The sequence below is a fragment of the Hermetia illucens genome, chromosome 3, assembly GCF_905115235.1.
Source record: "Hermetia illucens chromosome 3, iHerIll2.2.curated.20191125, whole genome shotgun sequence".
Lineage (NCBI taxonomy): Eukaryota > Metazoa > Arthropoda > Insecta > Diptera > Stratiomyidae > Hermetia > Hermetia illucens.
This window is the reverse complement of record NC_051851.1, coordinates 175,810,954-175,836,615: the sequence shown is the minus strand read 5'-3', so window position 1 is coordinate 175,836,615 and position 25,662 is coordinate 175,810,954. Positions and strand designations below refer to the sequence as shown.

Here is a 25,662-nt window from a genome sequence, read left to right as displayed (position 1 = left end):
ATACAGCCATACAATCATACAGAGAGAAAATTGGCACGAAAGAGCCTTAACTTTATTATGTTAATGTTTAGATATATAATTAATATAAACACAAATACTTGCTTAATTCTCCAAATCCAGAGGTATTTGAGTATGATTAAGTGAGGAAGCGAGCAGGTATCAGGAGTCAGGGTTTGAGGAAAGAGTACCTCGTCCGCTAAACGCTTCCATATCCCTCGCTTCTCAGAAACGCCCTTTTGATGCAGAGCGCTTCATATATATTCTTTGTAGACTAAAATCAGGTAAAGCGGTCTTAACTAGACTAAAATCAGGTAAAGCGGTCTTAACTCCTCAGGTATCCAAAGGGATTCAGAAGATCCGGAAAAGGAAACAGCAGCAGGTAGAAAGCTAGGTTAAGTCAGTTCTACGTGAAGCTTCTTCAGTACACAACCCTCATTACCACAAAAACAACCCGATTCCATGTTGTGATGCCTTTGAGGGAAGAAGAATTTATTCAAATTTCCTTAGTTGTCACAAATCATTTCGCTATTCTGCCCGTGCGGTATCCTGTGAAACTCCTATGATTTCCACCCGAACATTATAGCATAGAGGCTCGAGTTATGAGCGTCAAAGGACCTTTATGACCAAGTAATCTCTCTTTAAGGCTTTGCATACAACAAGATCCTATTAAAATCGGATTGGTGTCTATCTGTTTGTCCGTCATCTGTCTATCTGTGATGTTCAAATTTCTCGGAAACCGTTTCATATAATTATGTAATTAGGTAACTCAGTGAGGATGTTGAAAAAGTTCATCCCAAAAATACAAAATTGCTCATAATATGGGGCAAAATAGCTCATCATGTGGAGCACGATTGCGAGAAGTTTCGCGGAATTCCTGCCATTGTTAACAAAGTTATAGTAGGTCAAAGTTGTCCCTTTTCCCTAAATTTTATTTTTATATAAGATGCGTAAAAGTAGGGAGTTTTGTGGGGAAATAAGCAATGCAATAATTAGTGGTTGGAGAGAAAAAATGGTACGTTCTTATCAGTTCTATGGGGACAGGTAAAGGAGAGTTCATCGTTTTTTCTAACATTCAATATCATAAGATCCTTTGCAATTATAAGCAATACGATGCTCCCCAATTGAAGTGATCGCCAAAAACGGTGGACGTGTTTGTGTCGTGGGGTGCAACCCCGATGAGAAATTTGACCCCAAAGCGAAGGAGGTAATGGCGAGGGATTCATCCATTTCCTTCGATCTACTGAACAGTTCGGTTGAAGCGAAAAATAAGTCGTAATGATCCTGACATGATGACCATATTAATAGAGACCATCAGTTCGGCATTTTATTTTCTTTTCCCTTCTCCTCCCTCGCCACGATTCACGACCCACCTCTCGAAGTGACTATTTAGCAAAGAGGAAGCAAAGATGGACCTGCAGTTAGGTGTTTCCATATCTGAACAATCAAAATCTACCTTTTCTTCGTTTCTTGAATAGTTCCACCCTATTGGTCGTTAACAATCAACTAAGATACTCATTTCATATATCCTCAACCTTAGGAACTATTATAACTTACTGTGCCAACAACTTTTACCAATAGTGTCACTACTTGTAGATGGATACGAGCCCCACAAGCAGTTCGCATCTAGTTGTCATTATAGCACTAGAGTTTCTTCTTTTTTATTTTTATTAAAATCGGTTTACTGTCTGCTTGTCTGTCTGTCCGTCACACGCATTTTTCTCGGAGACGGTTCTAGCGATTGACACCAAATTTGGTAGAAAGGTGGGAGCGCTCACGCTTATAGTGAGTTACGTCCTTTTACGCCGAACTTAAGGGGGTTGTAAATTTTTTTTTCATCACATATAGTCATGTGGGGTATCAAATGAAAGGTCTCGGTTAGTACTTTTCGAAGGTCTTAGTTTTGACTTTTGTTGAAAAGGTGGGGAGTGCGGGGGGTTGAAAGTGATCATTTTTTTAACGAACCCATTCTCAGAAACTACTCAACTGAAAAATCTGAAAAAAAATCACGGGGTTGCCACTATATGGTGCCTAGGCTCCCAAATACCCTCCATACCGATACCTTTTCAAATAAAGTTAATAATAGTACATTACCATAACTTTTAGCAATTGACAGGAAAACCCTCCTTAAGTTCACCCTAGAATTACAAAATTTTGCACCAATGTAGGCTACAGCTTAGAGCATGATCCTACCAAATGTGGTGAAAATCTCACTATTACTAACAAAGTTATACTAGGTCAAAACTGTCGTTCCTCAACAAATTCAACACTATGAATGTCAATATCACTTGAAAGTGGATATTTTCCGTAATATATGCATATTTTACGTGCTACATGCTAACTCAAATCTCTTTATAAAAGAAATACACAAAACCTTTCATACCTGAAGCGTCTAGCTTCCGGTTTCCCGACTTGTTTTTTGTAACTTCCATATTTATGTGAATCATCCAATCATTAAATCTACAAGATTTCGGACCTACGTTCAGGAAGAAATTGCCAGAATAACGCCTGCTATGCTTCCAAGAGTCATGATATGGTTTATTCACTGAATCGAGAATAAGGGACGTCATCTAGTTGATTTGGTCTACATGACTATGGACAAAAAAAAACCATTAAAAAATTTCGGAGTCATACAATGGGTTTTATTAAGTTTTGAAAAAAGGAAGCTATTGTTCATGATAGGTGCAAAAGTCAAAAGATGGATGAAGACGGCTACGGTTTCGTACCAGGGAAGAAGCAATTCATCAGACGCTACCTCACCTCTGCCCTGGGAGCAGCGTGACCGAAGCGACTAGCAGGTGTTACCCGCCCACTTTTATAATTCGGAAAACATACCAAGGGTCGAATTATATTCAACGTAAATCCGCCCACAGTTCGGACCAAAGTTTGGCCGTTGCTAGATAATAAGTGCAACCCCATATCGACCCTGGATGTCTTCATTTCGGGCGTGATCGTAAAGTGTTAGGTTAGTGATCTAGCACAAAACCTCCATCATTGTAATACATTTTTGAATTGAGATGTCCGTTAATGCATTGCTACCACTTCATCCTAGTTGGGCTGATGCGTGAAACACTGTTCATCGTTTGTTGAGAGCATTGATTTGAGATACCAGTCACATATAGGAACGTCGCTGTCATTGATAGTGAAAGTAGTTGCTTCGGTGGGGTCGCTCATCAAAAATTCTGTCTCTCGACTTTTGGGAAAGTTACTCCAGATTAATTTTGTTGTGAGACGCTCGCAAAACATCGTCTGCAAAGGTCAATGTGTAGGACGTTGGGCCTTTGATGTGCCACGTGACAACTTCCTTCAAAAAAACAAAGAATAGTGGTGGGAGGGCGTCAAGGTGTCAAGAATACGCCCAAAAACCTTCATAATACCGAAAGACAACCAAAACCTCCAATAACAATAGATTGCAGAGGTCAATGCGTCTGAGTGTTGAGACCCAGTACTTTGCTTTGCTGAACTCAACTGCGATGCTGATGATCACTGGGAACATCTTCTGTGTCATAAGGGAAATATGCAGAGCACCATAGTATCTCTTTATCTCCCTGTTGACTTTTTATCGTTAGTTTAGCCAATATGGTGCCGCCATCAGAGGGAGGAGCAGGGCAACCTGAGCCACTCGTTCTTGTTTTCGTCGGCAAAGTTTAGCCGTAACATTTTACGGCATACAGTTACCGACTCGAAGCGAAGCTTAATGCCTTGAGAGCATATAGTCCTTACAGCTAGGATAAGCGTCCTCCTAAGCTGTTCGCACTGCTCAGTATCAGAATCGAACGAATTAGTGTCGTCATACAAGATACATCCATCGGCTTCGTGCCTTTGTGTCGAAGAGTTGGGTTCGTCCGAGGATCGCTGCCGATTCGGTTTCCCCTTGGTCGCTGGTGCCCCGAACGATCCTATCTCCTGGCGCCAATTGGAGCCCGCGGCGAGGATTGCTGACAGAAGGGGCCTACTTCGGCTCATGCGTTAGAAATTGGGTTCCTATTAAATTGGTTCCCACTTGGGTAAGTGGAGAATCTGAGTTTAGACTTAGGTTTTCCGTCGATAAGCTTTGAGTTGCCCCTTCCCTCGGAGTTGGATCGTCACGATCGAGATTTAATTTTCGTTTATTGAAAGGCTTTTTTTTTGTGGTTTCTCATGGCTGCCATGGCCTCAGTTTTATCAGGGAAAGTAAGTCGATCTCAGCAGAGCCCCTTTTTGCCGAGATGAGGCTAGTTGAAACTGGGGGTCGCCTGGTACCCTGAGTTAAGCATTTACGGCCACATTTTAACCCAACTCAGCCCTCGGCATGGTAGTCACATCTTGGCTTGGGGTTTTGATTACCGCTTGGCTTCAGGCGTCACCTCTCGTTTCCTAGAGGATCCTCCTTACTGAACTCCCTAACCATGACAAGGTAGGTAATTGTCGAGGGTGCGGCATTCGAGTATGTCAAATATTCGATCAAATTTTATTTCAATCAGTACAGCCACTTTCGAGATAAGTACGTGTGACAGACAAACGGACAGATAATAAGTCGTTTTTAATCAGATCTAATTACGCAAAAAAATGGCGATAAACGAACCATTTACGTCAACGACTGGGTTCTTCATGTTATACCCAAAGGGATCAATGAAATTCTCAACTTTCTATTTTTTTCGGGAAAGATTATTTGGATATAAAGATGCTTCCGGTGTTAACAACAAGATTAATACCAACTCTGAAACACAACAGTTATAAATTTTATATCTGAAAAAAGTATCTTACGTTTCTTCTTATATTAACTGTCTTTTTCTCATTTTATCTTTTCAGCATTTCTAATATTAGCAGCAAATTTTATTTTGGCAACTGTGTCCTTATCTCTTGTACACGAGAGGCTACCGGATCGAGAGGTCTATCATCCGTTACCCGATATTGTTTTAGATAATATAACTCCACAAGAATGGGCACTTAATGTTAGCGAAGTTCTTATTATGATAGTTGTTAACTCCTGTATATTATTAATAATATTTCATAAGCACAGGTGAGTACTGTTTGAAGCTATTATAGTCTTTACGAGGATCTTTAAGATTTTTCCAGTCTTTATATGTAAATGACTGCAGTTTTGTGTTGTTATATACTCGTAGATTCATAGTCAAAGGACTTCTAGTCCTGTATTGATTTTTCCACAAAAAACTATGTTCGCGAATATTTTCCGACCCCGCAAATCGTCGCTGAAAAGTGTTGAAAGTGCCTTTTGTGAAAATCAATGATTCAAGGACTATCAAATAATAAAATTGTAGTGACAAGACCGAGGATTGTATGTACACACTGACAAGACATGAAATCCTTTTGAAACAGAACCGGAACTCGAGCTGCCTTTGCACTTGATCCTTGAATCTTTGGTTAACCTTCAACTTCTTTCAGTAGTGAGTGGTTAGAGATATTGATTTTCGGATAAATACACTATGACAAGCATTCTATCATCAAACAGTCTCGAGAAAATTAGGACGTAGCAAAATATGTCCACATATTGGAGTCCTTTTTCAAACCGTGCCTTAAAGCGCTGTACCATCTTCTGAAGTCTTCTGAAAAATGTGCTTGCATAAGTTGAAGTGGAAATGAGATTAGACAGGATAAAATCAAATCTTTTTCCGAAAGTGTATCTATTTCAATTTAATTGCTGAGAGGTGATAGCTGACGATAGCAGAGTTCGATATTGCTCCTTTTTTCAACCCTTGAACAAGCTATTTTTCAAGGTGCTAAGCAGAGTGTACCGCAGTCATTTAGGCAAATTGAAGTGTTACGACACTTGCTTATACCAAAGGTTATTCTGATGCTAATCTATCTTAATTACTCCAGCAATTACATACTTTTTTTCTAAACATTTTCTCTTTCAGATTTATTGTAATGCGCCGCGTGTTTCTCATAATGGCCGTACTGTATTTTATGCGTTCGATAACAATGTACGTTACTGTTCTACCGGTTTCCAGTACGACATACTATTGTAGTCCAAAAGCGAATTCAACGACTCCCCTTGTTATTGCGAAGCGGGTGTTTCAGCTGATATCCGGTTTTGGACTATCTATAAATGGAAAGCACACATACTGCGGTGATTCGATATACAGCGGTCACACCGTGATGCTAGTCTTAGGATATCTAGTTATAGCAGAATGTAAGTATCTTTTAGCTGTAGATGCATTTGTAGAATTGAATGCCTCAAAAGGCGCATTCCTAATCGATCGTTAAGATTGTTGAGCAAATGTAATTGCGGCGGAATAGAAATGCATGAATGGAGGACTCGGGTGCAAAGGGGGTGGTAGTTGGTCAGCACTTTCCTGAGACGATTGCATAATAATTTCCTGCGAATATTTTATTTTTTTTAATGAGGACAATACACAGAAAACAAATTCCTTATTACATATTGTCCTCAGAGGGAGGAGCAAGTGAATGGCTTATTTTATGCTTAAAACTAGGCAGGGAAATAGAGTCAAAGGACCCAAGCTGTAGGGCGTTGTAGGACCGGCATATCCTCGGGATCGGAGAGTGGAAATAAATCTCGAGCTCCGCGAAGAGGTACATAAAAAATGTCCTCACTACGTATGTTATAAGACAAGCCGATACGGAAAATAATATCCGACTTGGCGGAGTAGCCTATCAGATAATTGCAGAGTTTGAAAAGAGTACAGATATCAAGGAAGATACGGCGTTGCTGTAGGGACGGGGGTTGAGGGTACGGAGTCGTGACGGATAATCAACGCGTGGAAGGTTCTTTTTGTAAAAGAGGGTCCGGGTGAATTTGCGTTGTACAACTTCTAGAGCGCCGCAGTCACGGATGCGGTAGGGGGACCAGACCACACAGCAATATTCAAGGATGTTTCTGACAAGGGGAAGGGAATTGAAGAGTGTCAAGGAGGGCTGTATTGAGGTAAAGTCGGAGGAGGAACGTAGGACCATCATCATCAACGGCGCAAAAACCGGTATTCGGTCTAGGCCTGCCTTAATAAGGAACTCCAGACATCCCGGTTTTGCGCCGAAGTCCACCAATTCAATATCCCTAAAAGCTGTCTGGTGGCCATCTCTCCATCTTAGGCAGCGTCTGCCTCGTCTTCTTTTTCTACCATAGATATTGCCCTTATAGACTTTCCGGGTTGGGTAATCCTCATCCATACGGATTAAGTGACCCGCCCACCGTAACCTATTGAGCCGGATTTTATCCACAACCTGACGGTCATGGTATCGCTCATAGATTTCGTCGTTATGTAGGCTTTGGAATCGTCCATTCTCATGTAGGGGACCAGCAATTCTCAAAGGATTCCTCTCTCGAACGCGGCCAAGAGTTCGCAATTCTTCTTGCTAAGAACCCAAGTCTCCGAGGAATACATGAGGACTGGCAAGATCGTTGTCTTGTACAATAAGAGCTCTGACCCTATGGTGAGACGTTTCGAGCGGAACAGTTTTTGTAAGCTGAAAAAGGGTCTGTTGGCTGCGTCGTAGCTGTTATCGGTTGTGATTTTCGACCCTAGATAGGAGAAATTATCAACGGTCTCAAAGTTGTATTCCCTTATCTTTATTCTTCCCGTTTGACCAGTGCGATTTGATGTTGTCGGTTGGTTAGTTTTCGGTACTGGCATTGCCACCGTATATTTGATCTTACCTTCATTGATGTGGAGCCCAAGATCTCGCGCCGAATGGCGCCTGCTCGATCTGGATGAAGGCAGTTTGTACGTCTCGGGTCGTTCTTTTAATGATGTCGATATCATCATCATTGGCCAGCAGTTAGTTGGACTTAAAGAGGATCGTACCTCTTGCATTTACCTCAGCATCACGCATCACTTTATCGAGGGCCAGGTTAAAGAGGACGCATGATAGCGCATCCCCTTGCCGTAGACCGTTGTTGATGTCGAATGGTCTTGAGAGTGATCCTGCTGCTTTTATCTGGCCTCGCACATTGGTCAGGGTCAGTCCAGTCAGTTTTATCAATTTCATCGGGATACCGAATTCTCTCATGGCCGTGTTCAATTTTACCCTGGCTATGCTAACATAGGCGGATTTAAAGTCGATGAATAGATAGTCCAATTATTGCCCATATTCCAACAGTTTTTCCATCGATTGCCGCAGAGAGAAAATCTGATCTGTTGCTGATTTGTCTGGAGTGATGCCTCTTTGGTATGGGCGAATGATGTTCTGGGCGTATGGGGCTATCCGGCCTAGCAAGATAGAGAAGAATATCTTATAGATGGCACTCAGCAACGTGATACCTCTATAATTGCTGCACTGTGTGATATCTCACTTTGATTCGCGGTCCCATACCTTGAGCTCAAATTGATGAACCACTTGGTGTAACTGGTCGCCTCCATATTAGACCAATTCGGCTGTAATTCCATCGGCTCCTGGCGACTTATGCTTTTTTAGCCGATGAATTGCGCGGACTGTTTCTTCAATACTTGGTGGTGGCAGTATTTGTCCGTCGTCTTCAGTTGGCGGGACCTCCAACTCGGCGATGTTCTGTTGTCTCGGCAGGATGAGCATCGAGGTGTATAAGGCTTCATCCTGCTGACTTGTTGGTAAAGCTTGCGCGCCTGGTGCGGTTGCTCCCTGTACTTTTCCCGCTCACAGAATTGTTGGTTCTCCCAGGCTTCCTTTTTCTGTCTGTGAAGTCGCTTCTCCGCTCGACGGAGTTCGTCAAACCAGCCGTTCCGACTCCTTTTGCGGCTGGGGCCAAGTATATTTGTGGCCGTATCAATGATAACGTCCTTCAGGTGGTTGTGAAGATCATTTGTTGATGCTTCATCTCCAGGTCCTCTGTTGACTGCAGTTATTGCGGCATCCATTTCCCTCTTATAGGTGTCACGGAGGGCTGTGTTGTGGATGTCTTCAGTATTAACTCTCACCTGATTGCCAAGGGGGATTCTAGGTGGTGTTGTTATTCGAGCTCGGAGCACCATTCCAACGAGATAGTGATCCGAGTCTATATTGGCCCCTCTATATGTTCTGACATTCATCAAGGCTGAGAGGTGGCGGCGTACAATCAACACATGGTCAATTTGGTTGAAAGAGGTCCCGTCTGGAGAGGCCCATGTGTGTTTCTAGACCACTTTCCGAGCAAACAAGGTACTTCCAACAACCATTTCGTATGACACTGCTGATTGAATAATCCGCAGTCCGTTATCATTTGTATTTTCGTGTAAGCTGTGGGAGCCAAGGTATCGCCTGAATGCGGGCTCCTTCCCTACTTGGCTGTTAAAATCCCCAAGTATGATTTTGATATCACATCTGGGACAGGCTTCGAGGGTTCGTTTTACTGCCTCGTAGAAGGTATCCTTCTCTGACTTACAGTATCCTCTGTAGGGGCGTGAACGTTAATGAGGCTTATATTTCTAAATTTGTCTCGCAAGCGCAAAGTACATAGCCGCTCCCTTATGTTTTCAAAGCCGATAACAGTAGGTTTCATTTTTTGGCTGCCTAAGAAACCTACTCCGAGCACATGGTTTACTGGATGGTCGCTATAATATATGGTGTAGCGGCTCTTCTCCAGGAAACCGGTCCCTGTCTAACGCATCTCGTGTAACGCTGTTACATCAGCCCTATATTGGGACAGGGTATCGGCTAGCTGCTCAGCAGCATTCGGTCTGTACAGGGAGCGCACGTTCCATGAGACTCGCCTCAATCCTTCTCCGTCTGTCGCTTTTCGTTAATAAAGAGCTCCCAGCGGTCACCACGTGAAGGTGGAGATAGGGTTTGGTAGTAGAGCTGTTGGTGTTGGTTCAGCAGGCATTTCCCAGATTTTATGCTCCATCGTGGGTACCAATCCACGTTTAGCCCTGGAACCTATACTACCCTTTGACCACCAACGAAGTGGGATTTGAAACGAAGTTTGTCGTCGAATATTACACCCAGGTCTTTGAAAGAGGTGAGTGGTGAAAGGGGTTATCCACTGAGAGAATAGGAAAAGGATGTTGGGAGGGTTTAAGCGAATAGCACATCCAGTGGCATTTGTTGACATTCAGTGTTAGCTTGTTGACCGAACACCAACGGATTAAATTACCAAGGTTGGACTGTAAGAGAGCACAGTCCAACGGAGATGAAACAGAGACAAACAATTTAAGGTCGTCTGCGTAAAGCAAATACGGGCAGGTGATGATGGAGACGAAGTCGTTGATAAAAAACAGGAAGAGCAGCGGGCCAAGTATAGAACCTTGGGGAACACCAGAGGAAGTAGAGAAGGAACGAGACGAGTAACCATGAAATGGAACTGTGCAGGAACGGTATGAAAGATAGGAGGAACGCCAGAAGATGACGGAGGGAGGGAAGTCTAATAATGAAAGTTTAGAGAGGAGAATGTTATGGTCAACGGTATCAAAGGCTTTGGAGAAATCGGTATAAATAGCATGTACCTCCTGTCGTGAATTCAAGCATTGAGCAACAAAGTTAGTAAAGACCAGAAGGTTTGAAGCCGTAGATCTATGTTTCATGAAACCACGCTGCTCTTTGAGATGACCGAAGTGCGCGGTCAACCAGTCGTTGACGTATCTTTCGAGGATTTTGGAGCAGGAGGCGAAAAGAAAAATGGGGCGGTAGTTCACAGCAAGGGAAGGGTCTCTGCTCTTGAGGATAGGGATGATAAGGACTTCTTTCCAGAGACGGGGAAAATACCATTTATCTAGAATTTTGTTGTAGATTATACTCAGGGGGATGAAAATGTGTTTTGTGCAGTTAAGGAGGAAGAGGTTAGGAAGCGCATCGGGGCTAGGTCCGACATTGGGGTCAAGATTACCAATGAGGAACTCAACCAAAGAAGGTGTAAGAAGATAAATGGCCAGAGATTCGGAGCAGTCTGCAGTTATGAGAGGTGTAGAGGGCGGAGGGCTCGAGAGAGAAAACACTGATGAGAAGTAGGTGCAGAGAAGGTGGCAGGATTGTTGTGGGGAGTTGGCAGTCGAGTCAGTGAAACTGATAGAAAAAGGAAGAGATTGAGTGGGATTACGAGAATTGCGAGCGTGAGACCAAAAGGGTTTTAAGTTACCGCAGGCAAGGGCGGCTTCGACGCTCAATAAGTACGCGTCTGACCATTCTGACCATTGACCTCACAGTAGAGCGTATCGCCTTAAAGTGAGCAAAGTCGGCGTCATTCTTAGACGCTCGAAACTTCTTCCGCACTGTATGTTTCGAGCGAATAATAAGAATTTCCTTTGTGAACCAAGTTGAGTACGAGCGTAGGCAGGCAGGCGAAGAAGGGACATAACAGGAGAGGAGATCGGACAGGATATTGTAAAAGGTGTATAGAGCTTGATCACACGATGAGTTGCTTAATATATGTACCCAGTTGAAAGACGTTAAAGCTGAGTTCAAACCGTCAAAATTGGCTTTGCGGAAATTGAACTTAGTGGATTTACTCTTGGTTTTGGGTTTTGAACGAGGCAACTCCGCTTCAAATTCAATCACAGGGTGGTGAGCGTCAGATTTAATATACGGGGATGTGCAAGGAAATAAAGTGAGGTGGTTGGAAAGGAAGATATCGAGAGTGCGGCCCAAGGAGTTTGTGGTGGTATTGAAATTCGAGGCAGAGCAAGTATACATAAAGGAAGAAAATGGAAGGGAAAAATGGGAGAGGTTGTTGGAAGGAATTGGAAGGCTAGGATGATTAGGTCAGTAGCCATCAAGGCCTTGAACTCAACGACGACATCTTCCCGGCTGGTGGGCAGTGCAGAGACGCGCTTAACCCTGGGCGGCACACTCAAGGTCACTCTCCTCTGGGTTTCCGGGCATAGGACAATAGAAGCGAATGAGCAGGCTGACGGATCGGCCAAGCAAGGCTCTGCTCTTGGCAGTCCCTCGGCGAATACAGTCGGTGTTCCGCTGGCGGCTGTCGGGGGCCGAGTCTACTCGTACTACCTAGCAGCCGCGGGCCTGAGATAGCGAACGCTTACAAGCTGTGCCAAGTCAAGGAGAATTTGACTCGCTTATAACATAGCCCGATCACGAGAGCTCCTGTGTCAGACGCGTGCAAATGCATTCAAGATTACGGCGGTCTGCACGGGGCACTGGCCCGTAGGGGACCATGCCTCTAGGCTCGGCATACTCTACAACTCGCGTTGTCGAAGCTGCGGAGAAGGAAGGGAAACCCTCATGCACTTTCTCTGCGATTGCCCAGCTCTGACTAGAGTCAGACTGCGGACACTGGGTAAACCATGCTTTGGGTACCTCAGAGAGATTTCTAGCTGGAGAGTTGGAGAGCTGCTTTCCGTTGTGAATGCTACGGGCTGACTCTGAAGATTCGAGCCGGCTGGACTCTGCCTCCCTGCTCCCATAACAACAATCATCAAAACGGCGCACCAAAGCGCTAATTGGGCTCCTCGGAGCGGGCGCTGATACCTTCCTATCCTACCTAGCTCAGTGGAGCATGGGGAGGTTAAAATCTCCGCAAAGGAAGAAAGAGAGGTAAGGGAATCTGACAGTAAGGAGTTCAGACAAACTGTCAAACAATTCTTCATGCAGGTAAGAAGGCCAAGCACAGGAGACATAAACACAAGATACAATGAACGGGAGGAAGTTGGGCGGGGAGACACGAAGAGCAACACAATTAAAAGGAATGCCAGACGAGGAGAAGACAAGATACAATGAACGGGAGGAAGTTGGGCCGGGAGACACGAAGAGAAACACAATTAAAAGGAATGCCAGAGGAGGAGAAGACGGGTTCGGCGGGGAGTGTATCTCTTATTGCAATTAGGACCCCATCGCCGGTGGACTTACGAAATGCATCCCGGTCCCTGTCACAGCGGAAAGTGGAGTACCCTTCGGGGAGCTCAGAGTTTAATATGGCATCGTCCAGCCAGGTTCCGGAGATACAGATGGCATGGTGTTGCTGAACCAGCGCGGATAAATTGAAGGCCCCCAGTTTGGTTCTTAAACCTCTAACGTTCTGATAAAACAGACGAACAGTAAAGATGGATACATATATTCCATGAGATACTATTCTATTGTCAGGGAATTCCACAAATTATAGTCATTTGGAATGTTTAATTGTTGAATTTGCTTAAACAATCGGTCATACTATTATTGATGTCGTAGAAGGCTCTTCAGATTTGAATAGGCCGTTCAACCTAAGAAGTTTTAAGTGTATTTAAACTGGAACTTTTCAGGTCATCCTTCTAAGTGAAAACATTTTGAAATATCTCTATCTATTAGAGTTGTTTGGCATTCATTCGCCATTCTTTCAGTTGCAGTCAGTATCTACAATTCACTAATTAAAATTCAATTCTTCGTGTGTTGATAGACTCGCCAAGACGATTTTATTTACTACATTGGACCGCATGGGCAACAGCGCTTGCAGGTGTGATATTTGTGTTAATTGCACATGGTCACTACACGATCGATGTAATTATTGCCTACTACGTTACAACCCGCCTGTTCTGGACGTACCACACGTTAGCCAACAATCATTTCCTGTTGAAGGTAAGATACAATCACATTTGTTTACATACAAGATAGATTGACTTGAATTTTTCAACAATTATATCTAAAAATTTTACTATAATCTCTTTTGTCCAATCTATCTGTTGGCCTCGTTAGCATCTGTTCCAACAGTTTTTGAAAAATTACTTCGAAAAATCCATTACACGCTTCAAGTGCATTTTTAACAACCCATCTCACCTCCATGGCATCATCCATCCAGTTTTCGTTGAACATGACTAAAACCCAGATAAACATCATATTCGAATGTATCTCTTTCAACTTAAACCTTACTAACATTTCTCTGTACATAAAATTAGAGCGAATAAATTTTATTTCATGCTCCGTTGCTTATAAAACCATCGACGTCTGACGAAAAAAAAGTGTCCTTGTCGAAAACGATCCATAGGAAATGCAATAAAAATCCTAACAAGCGAATTAGTCAAAGCAACGCTAAACTATTCACATCCATTGTATAATCTGAAAAATAAACTGAATTTAGATAAAGATAAGAAAAAGAATATCAAAAACAGAATAAGATACTTCCGACCTCGCTACAGTGAAACATTGTTGTACGTTCTCTTTGCAGAAACGACGAACACTTAGAGAATGGCCATTATTGATGTGCAGCACGATTGTGGTCAGTATTAGGGAAAAGACTTTCAAAGAAATGAGAAAAGGATCTCTAATTATTTATCTATTTTTTTTGAATTTTATCTTTTTTCATTTCGTAATTGAAGTTGTTTTGCTTGTTTTATGATTTTCACGAAGCGTATCATTTAAATTAGTTAGGAATCGTCATCATTTTCGTAGCCATAATTGGTGGAAATGTAAAACATATCCATGGGCTAGCACATCTCATGCCATCATCTAAATAACGGCTGAAGATATTATATAAAAGATAGTTCTTTATTTAGAAAATAACGCAGTATAAAGCGGAGATTCTCGAAAAAATCATAGGGCCTACGCCAAACGCATTCATAATTCATTCTGTTTGTGATCCTCTATTAAAGCGTTTTTTTTTTCAACTTTTGGGAAAGGACATTTGCTGTAATGATTAAAGTTACATTTCAGGGGGCTTTTTCGCAAAATTACGATCCGCTACGTCTTGGCTATCTTCGATATCGATCTTACTATTAACATAATTCTTGCCCGCTTGCCATCGTTTTGTGCGCTGACTTCCACAACACTTTATATTGACGCGTCCTTACTCAGTTGTGGCGAACTTTATTCCTTGTATTTACTAATGGAGCCTTATCACCATTATATATTATTTTTTCGGCTTGGTGACTGGTCTAACACCATCAATTTTCTTATTGAATACATCCTGGATTTAACATGGTTAATCTACCTTTTCGCGCCCCCCACCCCATGTTGATGCAAAAGCTATTGGCTTAGTGGTCTATGAAGGTCTACCCGCAAATACTGAAGCTTCGATCCTGAAAAGAAACTTGTCGATCGGCGAAGACCCTTTGGACCCATCATATCGTAGGCCCCTCGAGTTCAGGGCATGGAAATTTTTGTCAGGGGACAGCGTTCCTCGAAACCGAACTGACGAACTAGCTGGAAGAGTTGAAGGGGGTGATGGCGAGGAAAGCGACACAGTAGCAGGTCTTGAACTCTGACTCTCACTCAAGAAGATCGAGAACCCTTCGCAAAGTAAGAACATCCGTCGGTTGGTGTCCAGACTCCATCAACCGCCTAAGGAGGCTCAACTAGTGGAAACCCTCCATCGTAACTTGAGACTCGAGATCATACGGGCCATTTTCTCCATTTAGATAATCATTATTCGTGATCTACGAGTATGCGTAGAGAAGTTTGAAAATCAGGAAGACCAACTGGTCGTGCGTGAAATGGTAGGGGTGGCCGGTCCAAAAAGCCAGCTGTCGGAATTGGACACCGCAGAAACCTCCAGCGAAAAGGTCCAACAAGATTCTTCTGACTTTCGGAACGCAGAGATGGAAGCTGTTCAGTGGCAAGGTTCCGAGACCGAATTGCGTCGGTTCTGTTTCAGCTTCAGGGTTCGTTCCTCTGGAGAAAGGGGTCACAAAATTCAATAATAATCATCACAACACTAAACGCCCCAAATCTCATACTGAAGTGATGACTTACCCAGATTGGGTATGGGAATGCCTTGAGAGACTGAATACACTCGGCTCGTCCAACAAGGTCTGGATACTTTGGGTTCCAGGCCATGCTGGGCTGGAAGGCAATGAGGCAGCGGATGAACTAGCCAAGAAGGGAGCAGGGATGCCTTTATACGGGCCAGAACCCTTCTGTGGAATCGGAAACGGTTTCATGGCTATAAATCTAAGAAACGAAGCAAAACGGTTGAGGGAACTATATTGGGCGGGCCTACCAGGGATGGAGCAGTCCAGGGTGCTTATTGGGGGATACGAACCCATGCACACAAAGGATTGCTTAAACCTCACCAAAAAGAACCTCCGAATCATAGTGGGAATTCTCACTGGTCATTGTCGGCTGAACTACCACCTAGGGAAGCTAGGGATATCTACGGACACTGCCTGCAGGTTCTGTGAGGAGGAGGACGAAACCTCTATGCACGTCCTGGGACAGTGTCCAGCACTTGTGCAAAGTAGGTCGATACATCTGGGAGAACACTTAATACCAGATGCAAAGCTGAAACTTCTGGAAGTGGGGAACATACTAAAGTTCCTAACGGTTACTGGCCTGCTTGAGATACTATGATCAACAGGTACACTATAACCAGTAAAAGGGGCACAATAGTTCTTCAAGGACGCGGTGCGACTTTCCCTTAACAGAATAATAATAATACCCAGATTTTACCCCACCACCCATTGTTTCAAGAAAACCGATGCTCCTGGTTCTGAAGCCAGTGCGCGTAAGAATGCAACAATACCGAGCCGCCAGAGAACGGATCTTCGGAGTAGCTGAGATGGCGACGAAGAAGCCAAAGCGCTCAACCCTTCGCCTATTTCAATTTTGACAACGAATAATGTGCAACCGTCGTTTTTCCTACTCTGCCGTTCTCAAAAGCCAGCCTGCTAATGATATTCGCCCGTATGGGGATGTCACAGTCTTGGGTGAGCGCGTTTCAGGACTGATCGATACCAGAGCCACAATAAATTATTTAGCTTTAGATTTCGCCCGACTAGCTCAGTTGATAGAGCATGAGACTCTTAATCTCAGGGTCGTGGGTTCGTGCACCACGTTGGGTGCCATTTGTAATGAACTGAAGCGATGGTCAAATAACCATCCTGAGTGCCAAGGTAACCAAGAGGGAGGAGCTATCCCGAAACCTGAAAGAAATTGCCTTAGTGGACCGTGAAGGTCTGCCCGCAAATACTCAAGCTCCATCAAATAGATATTCAAATCGCTCGGTTCTAGACAGGTCAATGCCGCTGACAGTGATTGTGCCTGTTTGATGGGGATCGGTCGTAAAAAATTCAGTTTTTTCAGATTCAATCTGAGACTGTCTGCATGAGGCGATCATTCCATCCGACAAGTTGCTCGAGATAATTTCTGTTATTGGACGCTAGGAAACATCAGCTGAATAAAGGACTGGAAGCAGTTTTGACACACCCAACACACTTCGAACTTTACTTGCGATGCTTCTCGCGGTGTTTCTTCACGAATAACCGCACAGCGTGTATTGCGTCAGTAGTTCCGCAGTTCTTGACAAATCCGGCTTGATTCATAATTATTTCAACGATTTCGAGAATACGGTTGTCAAGAATGCGTTCAAAAATCTTCATGGTATGGGAAAGTAACCGGATCGAAGGGTAATTGGAATATTCTGCTGGACTACCTTTGTTATTCCATATTGGCACTGTAGTACTTTCTTGCCAGTCAGATAGTGTTCTACTTTCCTGTATAACCTGATTATTGAATTCATTGAACCACAGTATTGGGTCCTAACTCTTCGCTCAGATGCGATGTCGTCAGGCCCTGTTGCCTTCCCCGATTTCATTCGTTTTACCCCTCCCTCGACTTCAGTTGCGCTGACAGGTGAAACTGCTCCAAATATCAGCCATTATTGTGGAAGCGACGGTCGGTAAGCAAAGTGTACGTTTGTGTCGGTTTTTGGCAAGTGGATACAGATCTCTCTCGTCATCCTGAGTGTCCCAGTTTATCGTCACGACTCCGTCCCTGCTAAGGCAATTGCCTTTGAATGATGATAGAGTAAATACACGTGTACCCTTTTTAGATATACCACAAACTTATAATCGTCTTTTAGCAAAATACTTTCAAGGGTTTCCCTGACTTCGCCTCACAACAAATTAGATACTTCTAACTTTAGGTTTCTTTGCAGATTTTTCATTTTCCTCAAAGTATGTCTGAGGTTTCCACTTTTCGCAATGCTTCGATTCAATCTCAACCCGAGTGAAGGTTAGGCAAATTCACTGTTTTACAAATAGTTAGGTTTTATGTTGGAATGTGGATCGTGACACTGAACCCTCCCTGTGCGGGTACTTGATTTAACAATACCCTTAAAAACATTTGTTGGTCCATCGCCTCCCCCATGGTGCACGCCATTCGTAATGAAAGACGTTTATAAATGACCAAGTGACTTGACGATAAATTGGTGGCTATTGATCAAAGTAAGCAGAATCTTTGGCGATTTTATAAAAGCTCATAAACTCTACGCTCCACTATGTAAAGTATGAATCTATTTGTCTCATCTTGGGTCAGGGCATTAAATTGCCGCTATTTGCAACGTATGTTGTTTTTTTTAGTACACGGAGGTTAAAAGACACGTCCGTTCCAGCTCCCCCGCACACGCCGGGGCTACAGCGGGAGTGTATGGGACTCGCACCCATTAAAAACCACTTCTGGTCTCTCTGGCCCCAAATGGGGTAGAGAAACATCATATGTTCTGCATCCCTCAGTAATTTGGCGAATCATCCAGGCCAAAACGGTATAAATGTTGCTTATAACAACCACCGTGTCTCGTGAGGAACTGGGTTGGGATAGTTGGTTTCTCCGTGTCGTCAATGCTGCCCTATCTGAGATAGTTCTAATGGCACTGCAAACCCTTCCGCCTGCTTCTATCTTTGAGAGTTTGCGAGCGCCTCCGCCCATACAAGTGACGCGTACAGTAGAATGGATTGCACCATCTCAGTTAAAAGCAATCTTCAGCACTGTTTCGGCCCACCAACATCTGGCAACATTCTTGCAAGTATCGTGGTGGTGCCAGCTGCCTTTTGACATGAATACTCTAGGCGCTCCGTAAAATTCAGATTGGCGCTAATTATCACGCCCAAGTACTTGATAGCCGACTTAGAGACGACCATGTACACACTCACTTCCACCTTTGCGGTGTTTTTTTCCCATGGTTCGTAATTAAGACAACTTCCTTTTCTAGCCAGCAATTGACCGCTCTCACCCTCTGGGTGCTCTGCTGCAACAACTACAGCCAGGTCATCGGCAAAGCCTACTATCGTAGATGAAAAGCACAAGCACTCTATTATACATTACATTCCGCAGGAAGGGACACTGTTTCGAACCCTGTGGTACCTCATCTGCGACTTGTGTTAAGGGCTCTTCTGTATTCTGGGCAGTTGTTGCTGCCTGCAATGAGCCGATGGTCCACCTCCTCCTTTCCTTTGCATAGTGGGCAATTTGGGTTTGCTCCACAGTCCTTGCTGATGTCTCCGATGCCCTCTGCTCCGTATCTCCGGCATAGCTTCGAAATGTCATCGGCACAGGAACATGCCTTCGTGATATGAACGAAGCCAAGGCATCTAAATCACCGCTTCAGCGGTAAATGCTCTCTAAGGCGACACATAACGCAGCCTACTTTTTTACTTTCCCAGCTGTCAACAGTTTGTGTGCTGTCTCCACTGGTAGATTGATTATCGCGGTTTGTGTCCCACAGTAGGCTTTTCGTAGCGTCTTTACTGCTGGTTCGTCAAGTCTAATGACGTCGAAATCTTTTCCCAAAACATCGCGTACCTCCCCTTTCTGGTAAGCTCATCTATATCCTTGCATGCTATAGAGATCTCCCGTCTGCTAGCCCTGATTTCGACATGCTGCCCCAAGAAGTTTTCAATTTGACTCAAGAATTCATACGGCATTATATCCTTGGATTTCTTGAGCTCCAGCATAAGGTCTCCTTTCTGAGACCGCCTAATGCGGCTAACATTATTTCCCAAATTGGTAAATCCGGGGTTTGCCTCCCCTCTCTTGAGAATGTCAGCATAAGACCCTTCGCCACGCTTGGAGATGTTAATAACCTCCTCTCGAACCCTCCTCCTATCTCTCTTTTCCCGAGGATTAACCTTACATCAGCCTTCCACATCCTCCTTGGAGGTTCGTACACTCTCACCGGAATTTCATCTACATGAGAGTCAACACTAGCTTGAGCAGTCCTTCTTGGTTGCTCCATTTGCCCCACGTTAGGCGCCAACTCTGTTACGTACGCATCAACTGTGGACCTACGTTGGGCGCCAATTCTGTTAAGATGAGAGTCCAGTGCATCACCTTGGTAACAACACAGTTACCGCGGCTGTCAATGAACCAAACTCCCCTAACAGATTTGCCAGCCGTGAACACCAACTGCGTGATATAATTTATCAGGATCCAAGCTTCCATCGCTTACGAATACTCTGTTGCCTAAACGAACTTAGGAGGATTTCGTTCACTAGGTGAACATCCTTTTGTAATTTCGAGTTCGATGCTCAAAACAGGGCTCTTCAACGTATTCATCTGCATAGGCGGTTGAAACTATTGCCGAGGTCAATGGAGTCTGAGTGGAGGATGTAGAAAGAAGTAGAATGGACCTTGTACATTCACTTCCCTATCCGAAACTCAGGAACTCCACCTTTTAAATATTTGCCGAGGAGTTAGCTTAAATTATTGACTCAACATATTAAAATCAGAATTCATTGACGCGTTTTGTTCATTTTGTGGGTCTGTGTAGGTTTGGATCGTAACTTTGAGTCTCGACCTGACTAGTCAAAGTTGGGAGGATGGCGGTGCCGTCACTCCATTCCTAGTCTGGGAGGGACTTAGGTCTACGATTCCGGGAAGATTCCTCACAAAACGTAGGGTTCCCCCGATTATATTGGAAGCGACAGGGGACGTCGATTAGATAGGGGTGGGCCGCTGCAGAGTCATCATATCAACTGACCCCCCATAAACAAGAAAGGAAGACGGTGGCCACTCGTCACGTGGATGCCAAAATCAGCTCAGAGCTAATCCTTTTCTGTTCATCCCGCGCGCGTTAAGTTTTTGTGATTTAGTCCCCTCCCTTATAAGGCCGTCTAGCAGTTTAGCTCCTTTGCGAATAAAATCTTCGGTAGCATCACTTCGCCTCGAGACTTCACGTCTCTAATAAAGTAGTTTACCCCAGCTGGGTTTTATTTGATTGGCTCCTGAGTGAAGGCACATGATTAAATCTGTATGCCCTGCAGGGAGATAATATGTGAGAACCAAGAACCCCGGTCCATATCTCACCGAACTGCTAGTATTCGTGCCGGCCGGTTCCATATATTATCTCGCGTAGTCAGTGTTCACGACTGGCAAACCTGTTAGGGGAGTTTGATTGGTTGACAGCCTTGGTGACCGTGTTGTTGTCAAGGAGCTAGAACGCTGGATTCTCATTGTAATAGAATTGGCGCCCAACGTGGGGCCACAGTAGTTGCGATACTCATTATAGTCGTTGGTTATAGGTGTTATTACATAACATGCATTTTCATTATAACATAGGTAGCTAGCTACTTGAAAACATTAGGAAACAGTTGTAAAATAGAAGGTATTAACACCTAGGATGTATAGTAGCGAGTAATTGACCAGAAAATGTAACCCTTCTTCCATATATCGTAAATATATTGCAAAGGTACTATCTTAGATTGACATATGTATGTCAAATTTCCTTCAAGTACTAATTCTGAAAATTCGTTTTCTATTTCAGCAATCGGGCAGCAACAATTACATAGGTCGCGAATGGTGGTACACCTACTTCAAATATTTCGAGAAGAATGTTCGCGGCCCAGTACCAAGACAATACGAATGGCCACTACCCTGGCCACGACAATTCCATTCCAAATTGCCGAATCGTGAAAGTTAACAAAACGCAAAAGTCTGACTTTTAATGGAATCAACAACATCCACCACCATCACCGCCACATCAACCGAGCACATTTTTAAGAATATCAATTTTATAAGAGATCACCGTAGATTCCACCGTAACCACTACAAGCTCCTGATGCCGGAACAACAATGCCACCATCATTCAGATACATTTCAACTGCAACAGCAACAACAAATCAATGAAAAAGATACAAACTATTATAGAAGTAAAATTCGTACGTTAGTTAGTTGTATAGGGTTTAATTTAAATAGCAATTTGAATGTAATGCGGATAGCAAGTAAGGGCAGTTCGGGTCCCGGGGCTGGGCGTGGCAAGGACAAGCGCAAGGACGACGCCAGTCCCCGCCTGGAGAGCGCCAGGAGCAATGTTTGTTACTCGAAACTGAACAGTAGCGGCAGCTGCCTGAGCAACTGCAACGAGAACACCAGGAACTTCGTCAAGGACTATTTGCTTGTTTTCGGTAAATACAAGACCTTCAAGAATAGTTAACAAATTGCTGGTACACCAGGAGAGGTACACCGTCTACTACTAGGAATACAATATTTAATAGAGTCCTTCGAGATGCGCATTTTTTGTATGTTGCTGATAGGAAACAAAACATGAAACAAATTCAATTTTGATATTAAGTGAAGGAGGAAATTGCTGTTAGTATTTTGGTTGTTTTTAAACTAGAGGAGGAAGCACACAGTTTTAAAGAAATGTTAAAGGAAACATATATATATTCTATGAAACCTTACGGTCGTAATATTTTTCTTCATTTATTTATGCCAAAAAGACATTTAAAAAAAAATGTACGGATATTGTGTACAAAGCGACAAACTATATTTACAACAGAGAAAAAATAAACTAGAATATCTAAAAATTATACTCGAATAAAGTAAAAAAAAAAAACAGAAATAATAATAAATCATCGTAGAATTGTCTAACATACGTTTTGATATGTCAACAGTTGAGAACGGGGGAAAGTAGATTATATGTTTACACATGTGTTTTTACAACTGATTTTCACCCATTTCCACTTCACGGAAGTGTTTCGTTTGTTTTGTTCTTTTCTTTTCACTTGTGAGACATGTTCAATGGATTGAATGAATGTTTGTTATGATTTGTATATATTCATATATTTTGTTTGATATAGTTGATTTTTCTAGTTTTATTTTTATATGTATTGAAAATAAAATGAAAAAGAATTAATAAGGAAAATATTTTGAGTTTTTTTCTGGCTAATTTTTGTCTATGTTATCTTTAGATACTCTTTTTTTATTAGAGAATAAGATTTCTTATTTTTATTTCTACAATTCGTATGTGGCCCTATGACAAACCATTTTGAATTTTATGTTATTATATTCAATACTTGATTATAATTTTTAATATTATTTTATTAATTTAAAATGCAATTAAATATACTGGTATAAGCTAGGTTACGATCCAAATGTTCAAAATATAATAGATTGATTTGTCTTATTCGGGCAGGTATTAATGCCCAAGCTTAGAGCCGTGGTAAATGTTGTTGACAAACGAAATTTCAGTTTTGACGGTTGGATTTCGGTGGAAAGATTTGATGAACCCAGTTGCACTGGTTTTGATGCTCTCCATGAAATTAAATCCAATCTTTTGTAATTGGTTTCTAGTTTGGTAGAACAGGTCGAAATGGCATAGTCAATTCTTTGCAATTATTGCCTTTATCATCCAAACAGCTAAAACTAGACATTATCAGTATGACTGGGATGAACTCTTCTTCTTCTTTTTCTGCAGCCTTTGTCCCGTTCACAAGCGGGGTCGGCTCGTCGTGATCGGCTTCGCCATTTGACTCTATCGAATGCCAGACCTGGGTGCAATCTAGAGGCTTTCAAATCCCCATCTAGCGTATCAAACCACTGTTGTTTAGGTCTGCCTTTTGGTCGTTTACTAATCCTCTGTTTCCTGTTTGAACTCTTCTTCTGAGTAAAGTCTCCTGCTTTGTAATCACCTCTTCTAACCGTTCGGTGCCATGTCTGAGGAGAATTTGTGGTTGTTCAATTTAGTCATTGCTTTTTCAGATGTGTGTGCATTATCGCGGTTGTAGGGCAATTTTTAAGATTTGGTTTTCATGATACCCCTTAAGACTCTCATCTGAGTGGCAACAAAGCCACCTTTCTATTAGAGACTCTAAAACAATACATCCAAAGTACGTCGCGGTAGTCTGGCAAGTTCTTCCATGATTTATTTCAACCGTGCCGAATCAAAGACGTTTTTCCCGTCGAGGTTTACCATCGCACAACATTTATTTCCTTCAATAGCCGATTTCGCCAGATTTCCTATCTTCGTCCTTTATCTATGGTACTTCACCGGCGTTGATTTGAACGCTCAGAAGGCCGTCAGTAATATTTTGAGAGAATAGGACGTTTTTTATGTCGTTCACCGACTTAGGACATCTAGTCGGTGAGCAACGCTTTGCCTTGATTGATGACATAACTGTCTTGTATGCACCACCTCAAGGGTCAGAGTCAGCTTCTCTGCAGAGCTGCTGGAAATGCATGGTTTTCCTCCTTGCGATGGAGGTTTGGAGTTTTTTTCTGACAATCTTATGCAGTTGGTGTAGCTCATTATATTCTGAGCTGTTTCTGCGGTTTCGCATTACCTACTCGTATTTAAGTATTCTTTGCGGTAATCGTTGATTTCATCATTCTATCAGAAATTTGGTTTTCAATCGCGTCATAAGCCAACTGGATTCGCTCCAGAACCTATGCAGCCATATCCATCGCATTCCGAGGTAAGTTTATCGTCGGAACTTGAGTATCTCCAAAAGCTTATTCTTATAATATTTGCCTTGCTGACAGATTGTAAATCCAGTTGAAACCGTAGAACTTCGCATGACTCAGCCTTGATGGTGATCTCGTCCAGATCCTTAAACTTGATGGTAACATTTTCATTACGTTTAAGTACCAGCAATAATTTTTCTTTCTTCGTTCGCCTGATACGCGTTACGTTCTCCTGGAGATCTTTCGAAGAAGAATCCGCTTTAACTGTGCATGAAATCTCCGAATAGGTAAGCTTGCTTTTACTAGTAATAACGAAGGAGTCGGGTCGGCCCCTCTTTTCAAGCTCTTTCTTGTTTTCAATCCTCATCCAAGTTGGTTCCTCCAATTTCTCGTTGGCTTACGCTGCGACGTTTAGTCTTTCTTGAGGTGCCTTCTCTGTCAGTTTTCGAAGCGCTTTGCTCTTCTTTCTCTTCGAGGCTTCTTAAATAACCTCCCCATTCGATTCGCGGTATTCTGATGGAAGCTTATTACTCTGAGGTCCTTTTGCTACCATCTTGACTTTACTGAGAGAGAGAGTTACTTTGGTAGTTTGGGCTGCAGATTCTACCGTATTCTGCTTACGATTCCCTCCTTCCAGTTTTTGTCTTGCTTTGATGTAAGTAGCTACCACAGCCGGCGCTAGCTTGAAGTGGTTTTGGTTCATTTGTATCGACCTTTTTTCCTTACCGCATCCAAGGCTCTCCTAAACACTGGCCATCTGCTGCTGCCTGCAACGGCCAACAATCGAGGCCCCTTTTCCCCTTGCAAAGCATACATTCAAGTTCAACCTTGTACTCGCTGAACATTTGACTTTCCCACCATATTTTCTGCATCTTTTTGATGTGTCAGAGTCACCGGTGCATTCCGCCGCTACGTTGCCAAATTCCAGGAATCTAAAGCAGCGCTTAAGGGGCACCTGCTCGCTCCCTGAGTCGGCAAACGACCAAACCTATTTTTAATTTACCAATCGCCAGCATTTTGAACGCTGCTTTAGCTAGTAAACTTATAGTTCCGTGCCTCCGTATCCTTCATCAGTCCTCTGATTGCAGAATCTTGCAAACCAAGTGGCCCAAACTGCTTTTAAGGCATCGCGGATATCCTCTTTGGTCGTGATTTCATCAATGTATTTATATTGTATCACAATCTTTTGCTTTCTGCTCCCGTGATTGTGCCACTTCCCCTAAGGGTGTCTCCAACTTACCGAGGAAATTTTCAGCCGTATTGCCCGGAGACCTCTTCAGCTCGTGAATCGAATCTCCTTTTCAGAAGCATCTGATTCGGTTGACGCTTTCTCTATCAGCAGCTCCGAATCGGATTTGACCTTCCTTTAGATGTCGGCATAAGTCATATGACGTTTTTTCGAGATTATAATCAATTCGGCCCGTAATCTTCTTTTACGTG

At 43.1% G+C, this 25,662-nt stretch overlaps 1 protein-coding gene across 7 annotated transcripts in view; it reads left to right on the top strand.

Annotated features, from left to right (window-relative positions):
- The window catches only part of LOC119650646 (phosphatidylcholine:ceramide cholinephosphotransferase 1-like), a 175,956-nt gene extending 153,858 nt beyond the window's left edge, over positions 1 to 22,098 (top strand). For 6 of the 7 annotated variants that reach the window (XM_038053576.1, XM_038053580.1, XM_038053579.1 and 3 more), the window contains 5 exons: positions 4,789 to 4,999; positions 5,856 to 6,130; positions 13,232 to 13,410; positions 13,997 to 14,047; positions 21,305 to 22,098. In XM_038053576.1, the coding sequence (XP_037909504.1) occupies positions 4,789 to 4,999; positions 5,856 to 6,130; positions 13,232 to 13,410; positions 13,997 to 14,047; positions 21,305 to 21,460 (872 nt within the window). In that variant the 3' untranslated portion in view covers positions 21,461 to 22,098. The remainder of the gene's footprint in view (positions 1 to 4,788; positions 5,000 to 5,855; positions 6,131 to 13,231; positions 13,411 to 13,996; positions 14,048 to 21,304) is intronic. The other variant, XM_038053577.1, reaches the window with a different exon arrangement.
- Positions 22,099 to 25,662: the final 3,564 nt, after the last annotated feature.